This window comes from Austrofundulus limnaeus, unplaced genomic scaffold (genome assembly GCF_001266775.1).
Source record: "Austrofundulus limnaeus strain Quisiro unplaced genomic scaffold, Austrofundulus_limnaeus-1.0 Scaffold55, whole genome shotgun sequence".
In the NCBI taxonomy this organism is placed as follows: Eukaryota; Metazoa; Chordata; class Actinopteri; order Cyprinodontiformes; family Rivulidae; genus Austrofundulus; species Austrofundulus limnaeus.
Genome location: NW_013952457.1, coordinates 411,013 through 421,838, shown reverse-complemented (window position 1 = coordinate 421,838; position 10,826 = coordinate 411,013). Strand labels below are relative to the sequence as shown.

The 10,826-nt window shown below is 39.0% G+C and overlaps 3 protein-coding genes across 4 annotated transcripts in view; all 3 read left to right on the top strand.

Moving 5' to 3' along the window:
* Window positions 1-2,320, top strand: part of grm2a (glutamate receptor, metabotropic 2a) — a gene marked incomplete at its 5' end in the record, with an annotated part of 11,576 nt that extends 9,256 nt beyond the window's left edge. The window contains 1 exon segment of the mRNA XM_014009047.1: window positions 1,880-2,320. Coding sequence (XP_013864501.1) covers window positions 1,880-1,953 — 74 coding nt within the window.
* Window positions 2,321-4,244: 1,924 nt separating this feature from the next.
* Window positions 4,245-9,941, top strand: parp3 (poly (ADP-ribose) polymerase family, member 3; the record flags this gene model as incomplete). 2 transcript variants are annotated; one of them, XM_014009046.1, is given in 11 exon segments in its annotated part: window positions 4,245-4,362; window positions 4,640-4,829; window positions 4,922-5,047; window positions 5,258-5,437; window positions 5,540-5,678; window positions 7,746-7,969; window positions 8,064-8,219; window positions 8,338-8,424; window positions 8,502-8,679; window positions 8,773-8,916; window positions 8,992-9,941. In XM_014009046.1, coding segments are annotated over 11 exon segments (1,718 nt in total), but the record flags the coding sequence as incomplete, so codon positions are not given.
* A 70-nt stretch (window positions 9,942-10,011) lies between these two features.
* Window positions 10,012-10,826, top strand: part of gpr61l (G protein-coupled receptor 61-like) — a 3,782-nt gene continuing 2,967 nt past the window's right edge. Inside the window, exon 1 of the mRNA XM_014009018.1 lies at window positions 10,012-10,632. The gene's annotated coding sequence lies outside the window, so the exon portion shown is untranslated. The remainder of the gene's footprint in view (window positions 10,633-10,826) is intronic.

The following is a 10,826-nucleotide window of genomic DNA, read 5'->3' as shown; positions in this document are numbered from 1 at the left end:
AATGTCCTGATGCATCTCAGTAATCCAGGTAAAAAAATCAAAAGGAAAAAAATTGTATAGGTCCTCTGGACGGGTTCTTCTTTAATGAAACGTTTCGTCTCTCCTCCAAGAGACTTCTTCAGTCTGAGAGTTTCAGGCAAAATTCAGGCTTTTGAGTCCTGCCTCCAGGTGACTGATACTCACATCACATGGCTATCGTTCACACCTAATTAATACCTATTGTTAACAGGGGGTGGAGAGATACTGCCAATGGCAGCGCTGTAGGATTGGCAGTACATTGGCAGTATCTCTCCACCCCCTGTTAACAATAGGTATTAATTAGGTGTGAACGATGGCCATGTGATGTGAGTATCAGTCACCTGGAGGCAGGACTCAAAAGCCTGAATTTTGCCTGAAACTCTCAGACTGAAGAAGTCTCTTGGAGGAGAGACGAAACGTTTCATTAAAGAAGAACCTGTCCAGAGGACCTATACAACTTTTTTCCTTTTGATTTTTTTACCTGGATTACTGAGATGCATCAGGATACTGTCTTAAAACAACTCCAATCTCAAAATGTTTTAACTGTTTAACATTATTTTATAAACTTTTATAGTAGGTAATTATCAAGGCAGAAAAACTGACATATTAAGACATGAGTGTCAAACTCATTTTCACAGAGTGTCATCAGAGCATTATGGTGGCGCTCAAATGACCATTTGTAATAAACTTTGACTTTTCATGTTTAACTTTGACTAAAACATGAAACGTTACATTTCTTGTCTCAGTAACGGAGCTCTATGGGGTATTTAGTGCAAAAAAAACCAGCATTTTAACATGTCCTTTCATAAACACGCGTACGACTGACTAAATCTGAAATAAATAATACAGAAATACAATTCAAAGTACAAGTAAAGGAGTTTTATTCACTTCTGCTATCTAAACCTGAACTCTCCCACTTTCTAGCACAGAACCCCCACTGGAGGKGGCATTTCAGTTTAAATTTCTTAAAAGGAAGTGGGAAATTTCCACTTCCCAGTACAACTTGGCTGCAGCAAAAGTAGCCTGTGAAAATAAAGCAAAATTAAAAATTTACACAGAGATTTTTGCAGGCCACTTTTGAACCCCGTGCAYATTCACGGGATGACATTATTTTGCTGGTAAAATGCATTCATTATGTGAGATGTAGTTTATGATCAATACTGGCTTTAGAGGAGCATTTTAAGACATTAATATGTCTTTGAAGCTCTCGCGGGCCACAGAAAATGCAGTGGAAGGCCACAGTTGGCCCTCGGGCCTTGAGTTTGACACGTATGTATTAAGAGATTTATTGTGAAATTTTGATGTGACAGTGCTGCACCAGAAGTTCTCAGCTGCTATTTGTGCTTGATTTGTGCAACAATGTCATTAAAATTTAACAGCAATTCTACAAAAATAAAAAGAAAGAAAAAGAAAAAAAAAGCATTTGATATTTGAGTTGTTTTAAGATGGCAGAAATCCACTTCGGTTTTGACCACATCAGTTTGGTCAGAATTGAACTCTACTTCTGCAAACTGAATCCATTTTTATCAATCAACAGCTGTTTACTTTAGAAGATTTATACCATGTAGCACAGAAGTGTGGAAAGTGTAAAAAAAAAAAAAAACAGATTAAATGAATTTGGGCTGTAAATTGTGACCAAAATATTAGCTATATTTTAATTGGAAATTCTGAAATATCTTTTTATTACCTTTTTGTTTATTTTGCTTCAAATCCATTTGTGATAATATGTCTCGGTTATTTTTAGAACTATATGAAAAAAGTGAACATGAAGGTTCATTTATAACATATCATGAACAATAGCACAGTTTGTGGTCAATAAGAAAAAGTTTAAATTTGTTGCTGTTTGTTGAATGTTTTGCAGCGTCAGCCTCCAACGTTGTTCCAACAGTTTGTAACGGGCGAGAGGTGGTGGACTCCACAACATCCTCCTTGTGAAGGATCAGCTGAACCGATGTAAACAGAGTAATATTATCACTAGTCCTTAATCAGGTGTCTCAGATAAGAAGGAGGTCACCCAGATGATCATCCTGACTTTGTTGTTCTCAGAGTGCTGTGAGTACAATGTCCCAATTGCGTTATTTTGGTCTTTGACTCGTAGCATTTTTAAACGAGATGCCGATAAAGTCGAATATAACCCTTGTTTTTTTTTTTATTCTACTTGCAACAATTGAGTAAATTATGGTAAATCTGTTCAGTGTAATATAATATACAAGACGTTTTTATTGTAGATTCTTGGTGAACCAGTTTGTGCTTTCTTGTAATTTATGTAAATAAAATGTGTTTTTTATAAGTATTGAAATTATTCGGTTTCTGAGTGTTTTCTTTGCGTGCCGTTAGGAGACAGATTCCACAAGATTATTGAAACACAAAAAATGTTTTAATAGAATGAACAAATCTTACAAACAAATCAGGTTTCTTTGTGTAATTCCACCCAAGTCTCCTGCAGAAAACTGTTAAATATCTACATTATGCCAAATCAACGGTTTGTATACATCTTAGGACAGAGAACTTGTTCTCCAGCTCCACAGCGCAATCCAGACCAGCCAGATCAGGTTCWGTGTATTATCAAAAGAATACCTCAGGTCAGATGGAGACGAAGATCAAACCATTAGTCTATCTTTAAACTATTTCAAAAGTAGGATAAACTTGCCAATTGTACTTTGACCCAGTTGGGTTCTGAATTCTGTATGGTCCATTAATTGGGAGCTTAAACCTACATCTTGCTGAAAGCAAACAGACCTAAATTGGAAATAACCAGCACAAATATCACCTGGCAATATGGCAGAAAAKCCAACAAAGCCATCCAAGAAAAGCACACAGCAGTCAGGGGGACTGAACAGCTGAGACWGATGTAATGAACAGCAGAGCCTGTGGTTACATACTGCCATCTTGTGGCAACATTGCAATGATGATTTGGGAGGTACAGCCTTACTATTCACTGCTTTTGGGCTTTCCATGAGAAGTTTTTATTTGTTCTAATAAATGAGAGAGGCACAGTGTGATGAACACAGAGTCCCGCCATGAAACTTTAAATGTGCAGGTTTCAATTTTTTTTTTTTACATTGTGAACTAACAATAAAACTAGCCCATAAATGTGATCAGTATGGAAGCCATTTAGGTCATAGTTAGGTAATACAATTTCAAAATTATGACTTGTAATTTCATAAAATTTACTTGGACTCTAAGAATTAAGACATCCATCCATCCATTTTCTGTACACGCTTCTTCCTTTTCAGGGTCGCGTGGGTCTATAGTGCCCATATCCAGCAGTCACAGTGCGAGGGGCGGGGTACACCCTGGACAGGTTGCAAGTCCATCACAGGGCCACACATAGAGACAAACGAGACAAACAACCATTCACTCTCTCATTCACACCTAGGGACAATTTAGAGTYATCAATTAACCTAACAGTCATGTTTTTGGTCTGTGGGAGGAAGCCGGAGTACCCGGAGAGAACCCATGCATGCACGGAGAGAACATGCAAACTCTACCCAGAAAGGTCCCCGGACCGGGATTTGAACCGGTGACCTTCTTGCTGAGAGGCATCAGCTCTACAAAATGTATCATCTCATGGTYAAGTGATATGATCACAAGACTGTATGTCCTCATTAAACTTATCATCTCTTTATGACTTTATGATTTACATCTAAACATTATAAGATGGAGCGCTCCTATAATGAGGAAATGTTGTGTCATAATTATAAATTTTTGATATGAGAGAACRTCAGTCAAAAATGTAAGATGCTTAGTCRTAATTGTGAGATACATGGTAATTTTGAGGTGCTAARATATTTTATTTTATTATTATGAACACATCACAAACATTATGTTTGAAATTATGTCCCATAATCATGACTAAATTATTTTTTCCCCTTTCTTCGGTGTGGCAGGAATTGGTTTCCATTGAGGTTTGCCACTTGTTTTTAATGGATTTTAAATGATTTCATCTTTTCTTTGCAGAAAATCAATCTAACTGTATACTTCTAAATTGATTATTAAAAAAACAGTTTTTGTTGCAAAATTATCACGTTTTAGATAGTGGTTACTGTTTCAAAGAACTGTAGTTAATTCATTTCGTGATCTGTTAGTAATTTGTGAAACCATTCAGCTGATCAGATGTTCCAAACAAGCGTTTCCGACTGAGCCCGCTAGATGGCAGCCGCGGTCCATCAGCGGTCAGCTTCCTTCTCTGAACTCCCGCCGAAGAAAAGAGAGAAGTCCCACCTCTAAAACTCAGCACGAACCTCTGGCCCAGCCTGCAGGAAGTGTTCAGGTTCCGCAGGGAACAGACTCTCCCCTGACAACTGCAGCTGGTGTTTTGCTAACATCGTTTGTTGCTAAAAGGTAAGTTCCCAAAGGATTCAGGTCGTTTTCAGATATAAATAGTCTGAAGCTCCTTAGTTGTCCGTCCTCCACAAAAAAAAAACCCTCCTTAAAAACTACTATTTTAGTAATCTAAATAATTATCGCCTAATTCAATGATAAGTTTCTAACAATGTGGCCAAAATGTAAATATACTAGATTTGTGTCATTTAAAGCCATGTGGTCATCCTGTCTGAGCCACAGGGCGAGCTGAGGCATGTCTGAACTTGTCTGAACATGATGGCAGGTTTCTGTGCAGGACAGTCATGGCACCAAAGAGAAGAGCTGCTTCTGCTGCTAAAGCAGGTGGGAAGAAGGTGAAGGAGGAGCCCGCGGCACAGCCCAAGGATGCCTTCACGTCAGCAAAGGAGGCCCTCCTGGCTGCAGGGCCACAGCAGAAAGGCAGAAAGAAGGTGGATGAACACTGCCCACTGTCCTCTTCAGGAGAGGTAGATCACTGAGCAACACTGGAATAAACAGGGTTTTTAAATACAGAAATTAAATACAGTTCTAATTTACAATTTGGTTTCATCTCYAACAGGTTTATGAGGATTACGATTGCATGCTCAACCAGACAAACATAGGACACAACAACAATAAGTTTTATGTAATCCAAGTTATTAAAGCAAACAACAAGTACTATTCATGGAACCGATGGGGCAGAGTGGTAAGTTTAATAAACACTGTGATGATGYCATACTTTGTCTTATCTTATCTGTTGCATGTTGATTCATAAATTAGAGGCAGACATATGAGTTTAGATAAATAAGAAAAGTTAAATTTGTGAACTTTCATACATATAACCAATAAAACATTACAGTTTTTTCCAACTCATGCAGCTGTGTTTTTGAACATTCATGTCTGTTAATTAATCCAGGGGGAAGCGGGTCAGAATAAACTGAACGACTTCAGTAARCTGGAGATGGCCGTCAAAGACTTTGAGAAAAAGTTTAAGGACAAGACAAAGAACAACTGGAGTGACCGGATGAACTTTGTCTGTCACTCTGGGAAGTACGCTCTGATCGAGGTGGATGGAGAGCAGGACGCTGAGGTCAAGGTAACGTCACAGGGCATCACTTTGGCACATGACAAACCTCGTGATGTTTTAGTTTAGCATTTTCCACCGCATTAACTCTTGGTGTACTCCTCGGCATCGCAGGTGGACACTGTTGATGGGAAAACCGTCAAAGTGTCAAAAAACATCCAACCTTGCACCCTTGAYGAAGCCACGCAGAAACTTATCGGCCTCATTTTCAGCAATGACATGTTCAAGGAGGCGATGGAATGTATGAACCTAGGTGGGTGTGTCTCAGTGAACCAATCGTTTTAAAACTGGTGTAGGTGTGAATGTTTGAAAGGCCTGTTGAGTAACTTTCTAGTTTTAATTAGTCATAAAATAGCGCAAAGATTGTTGGGAAGCAGGAAGACAAATGATTAACTATTACTAAAAAGAAAAGGCTGAAGTCTGCTTTTACACATCCCTTTATCTTAAGTGAAACKCAGTATCTGAGCAGTGGAGAAGGGGGYCTCTGCAGTCACYTGGTGTGTAGGAGGAGTTTGTCCAAGACATGACTGGTCTGTTTGACCTTTGTGGGCGTAGTTTATTGAAGACGTGATTGGTTGGATTGACTATTTTGGGTGGGGTTTGAACACTGCTCAGTTGGGTCGGGGGGACGACACGTAACTCTGTCAAAACTTCAAGAAAGCCCCTCTATGTTTAAATATAAATATTAATTTTAGTTAAAACTTGAGAGAGGAAGGTGCTAACTGCACAAAATTTGAACGTTGCAGGGCTCTAGACTAACTTTTTGCATTGGTTGCACCGGTGCTCCTAACATTTTTTCTTAGGCGCACCGGCACAAAAGTTAGGTGCACCAAAATTTTCAAACCACATCGCCTAACATCAGAGTTTTACAGGTGTTTTTTTTATCACTGTTCATTAAGGCAACATTAACTCGAAAATAATTAGTTAACAAGTAAACATAAAGTTATTCATTTGAACCAGAATTGTAGACATTTAACTTACTGAAAAGTATTTAAAGTGATTCTATAAAATTCTAAGTGCAAATGTTTAAGGGCAGAAAGTCTTATAAACATATTAAACATTTCACGGTTAAATTTGTTTTAGACACATGCCCCTCAGATGGACTACTATGGATCTTTGGCTTTGGATAAACCAGAATGATGAACAGAGAATAATGATTAATAACAGAAATATTACTGATATTTATTAAAAGGTTGTGCAGATGTTTAAAAAAATAACAACACAAAAGTCTGCAATTTCTTCATTAGTTGAATCTTATTATCTTATATTATTTCACTTAAATATCTAATATGTCTAGTCTTATCCTCCTGAGACCCAGAAGAACCAATTTCATATACTTGGAATATAAATGTGGTGAAGTCGATTAAGTGCAAAAGCGGCCTGCCATACGCATGAGCTTCCTTGTCCAGCTGAAATGATCTGCAGCACTCAGACCCCGACTCTTAAATTAACAAGATGGACTTAAGAGCGAGCAACCGTCCACATCTTGTTTTCATCTCCAGCTAACAAGAAAGAACTGGTTTTAGACTCAGATCTGGGTAAAAACAAAAAATGCGGTTTCGCTATGCGTGCGCGCGTGTGTGTACAGATTTTTGCTTCATGGTGGGTACAGTTATTGACCATTTCCCCGGTACACACAACCTGGTGAGGTTAGGGTTTGGGTCAGGTGCGTAGTCTACCTGGGAGGTTATGTTTGGCTATAGAACTGACGGGGAAATGAATGGAAGTCAATGCAAAGTCCCCATGAGGATAGAACAACAAACGTGTGTGTGCACGCGGGAGGTGTGGAGCGGAGCCCGWGAGCAGAACGCAGTGTTATTAGGAGAGATGAGACTGTCGGCTGGCGACCATTGATACTGCTGGATTATTTTTATGGAACATGGAAACTTTTTTTCAGCGGGCGACCGCTCCCCCTCCTCGGTCGCACCAGTGTGACTGGTCATTTTTTTTAGTCACACTGTTAGGAAATCTGGTCGCACTCTAGAGTCCTGCATTGTACATGTGGAGATGTGTAACAATTTGGCGTGGGAAAAGATCGCTACTTTTGAATGCATCATAACTCAATAGGAAGGTGCTTGCCGAACCAAATTTGTAGTCAGTAAATTATGTTTACATGTTCACAATAATTTTTCTATTACTAATATATCATCTTTTAATTTACTCCACAAGTCAATCCGACCAATCACAGTTTTGCCAAACTCCGCCCACCTAAGAACCTCCACCTACGCACTGCAGAGACGCCTACTTGCTGACTACTTGCAGAGAATGAAACAATCTTGATGAGGTGTGTTTCCCTGTGTGTGTTTTTCTCATTTTGCAGACATCAAAAAGATGCCTTTGGGTAAGCTCAGCAAGGTGCAGATTGCAAAGGGTTTTGAGGTTTTGGAGGAGATTGAAGCAGCTATGAATCGAAATAGCAGAAGAGAACGCCTGGAAGAGCTTTCATCCAAGTTCTTCACCACGATCCCTCACAACTTTGGCAGAAACAGACCGCCAGTAATCGACAACACAGACATTATTGAGAAGAAAAAAGAGATGCTTATGGTGAGGTTTGTTTATACGTTTGAAAGTCTCTTTTTGAAGTTCTGCCAGTTTTAAAGACTTTTATTTATTTAATTTTTGTTTGTGCTCTGTTTAGGTGTTGGCAGACATTGAGCTCGCCCAGACACTGAAATCAGAAGCTGAGAAGGCTCAGGAAGAGATGGTAGAGACTGTTCCTCATCCTCTTGACCAAGACTACACGTCTCTGAAATGCAGGCTCACCCTGCTGGACCCAAAAACTGAAATGTTTAAGGTAATGTGTTAAAGAACATGTTTATACAAGGATTTTTTTTATAAAACATCTCAGACCTCTCATGGGTAAAATATATATTTCTTGTTTTATTCATTTGCTTGTTGTTTTGTATTCGAAGATCATAAAAAAGTACCTGAATGCGACRTCAGGTGGCTATTCTAAACCAGAAATCATCAACGTGTGGGAAGTTGATCGTGAATCCGAGGTAGGCGCTTGGTCCAGTTTGGCTCAGTGTAACACAGAAAGCCACAGAACCAGGAGCTAACACAGTRTGCTCTGCAGGGACGGCGTTTCAGCGAGAATGACGCGTTGGAGAATCGCCGTCTGCTGTGGCATGGGACTAACATAGCGGTAGTGGCGGCTATCCTGAAGAGCGGCTTAAGGATAATGCCTCATTCCGGAGGCCGTGTTGGTTCTGGGATCTACTTTGCATCTGAAAACTGCAAGTCTKCGTGTTACGGTGAGGCTGCAGAGACAGGGCTTTAAAAGATGGCTCGTATTTTCCATGGAAATCATAACATTTGAATCATACTTTGTTGTGGTGTATTTGTAGTTCGGCCCTCGAACAACACTGGAGTGATGTTTCTCAGTGAGGTAGCTCTGGGCAAAGAGTGCACTATTACCAAAGATGACCATACCTTAAAGAAGGCTCCTGCAGGTTATGACTGTGTGGTGGCGCGAGGCCAAGTGGAACCAGGTACAGTGCTTGTTCTGTTTGTTTCATAAAGGAAACAATTCTGTTTTATATTGTCTTTAACTTTGGTGTTTTCAGATCCATCTAAGGACATTGTCGTCACTCTGGAGGGAAAGAATGTTACTGTTCCTCAGGGAAAAGCCATAAASCAGCCACAGTACTCTGACAGCTACTTCAGCAACAGTGAATATCTCATCTACAAAGAGAGCCAGTGTCGCCTTCGCTACCTGCTGGAGCTCAACATGCGCTGCTGATTCCAGCCAAAGTAGAAGCACGTGCATTAAAAGTGCAGATTCTTATTTTAGACGTCTCGCCGCGTTGCACATGATGCCTCGTTCTTTTCTGTGCCTTATACGTATTTCCGCCATGCATGTGGGACAGAATGTACTGCTGTTTTAGCACACGTTAAGCTGTAAAACATACTGAAGTTTTGAGAAAGATGTTGACCTCTCGTTGTAGGGCTTGTGGTATCTGTTGTGTTTACATGTTTTAAAGGGATTGACTTTTGCACTCTTGGATTTTTGAACTTCACAGATTTTTATGTGTCGTTTTGGTAGTTGGGACTTAGGTTTGACATAATGTTATTTCACTGCAAAACTGGAGCAGTTCCTTTACTATTAAGAAAAATCAGTGAAGTTTCTTGTCTGGAGCACTTTTATTTTTTATGAAGAAAGATGCTTTGACTCAGTCTTSTTTATGCTAATGAGTAATGGTAATGGTTACTTTATAAGAATGTATCTGAATTATACAAGGGTGACTGGCAGCATGTCTTAGCAGTTAAATAGACATTTGAAATAATAATAATGTAGAAAAAAGCAGAAAAATAACCGATGTGCATTATGAGGTACAAGTTGTGGTTCAAGTGTGTTAAGACTTAATAATAGAAGTAAATTCCAAATATCTTCTCTATGCCTACACAGGTGTCATATAGAGTCACTAAGAAGAACCTTATTAACCACCAAATTGCATTTTTGCACAATGACCACTTAAAACTGACATTCTTTAATAAACTAAAATGCACCTGTAAACTTGTCTGTTGTTGTCTTATAACAATATTTRATGCCAGATATTCAGGATAAAAAAAAGACCTTGCAGGACTGTAAYAGGTTGTATTAAACATCCTGTTCATGTTGAACAATGATTATAGTGTATTAGTGTGAAACAAATCAGTGTAATGTAAAACATTTAATACTGTTATGGTATCTTTCAGGTTTTTGGTGACATCAGTGATTTATTTATTTTTCTATAAATTGGGGYTTAAAATTAGTGTCCTTTGTAAACTGGTGGAAAGTAGGACCTGGGAAGGCTGGGATGTAAATGGGGACAGTGGAGTGTGTGTCTATTGGCAGAAAGGGGAGGGTGGGGGGACACAATGTGTGACAGTCACTGCCATACACAGGACTGAGAGTCTGACTGAAGGAGACGTGAGCACCAGTAAGAATAATTAATTGGCACAGAAAGCCATCAYGGATTCAGTGTTCAGTGCCTTTTTAAAGCATGGGGAATTTACAGGATATTTATGGACCTCTACTTGTCTACAGAACAACTAAAYTGTTACCTCTTCATATTTAAGTGGATTATTTATGGTTTGACTTTTTTTAGTGGGAAAACTTTGGCCTCCACTAGTTCATGCTGGTTTTAAACATTAGCGGAGCTTGAACAGAATAAACCAGGATTAAACCAACCATTTAAACACCATCCAATCAGAGTGAATCATGGGTAAGTCCTTTTTCACTGGATTTTTTTATGTTTGTGTCTATAATGTCTTGTCAAATGTCAGATTTGCATCACAAATAAAGGGAAATTTAAAGCACAATTGCAATAATTCATCCCAATCGCAAAACTTCGTAAATTTGTATTTAATAAATCAATTCGGGCACATTTTGATCTCAAAAATCAATTGTCATATATAT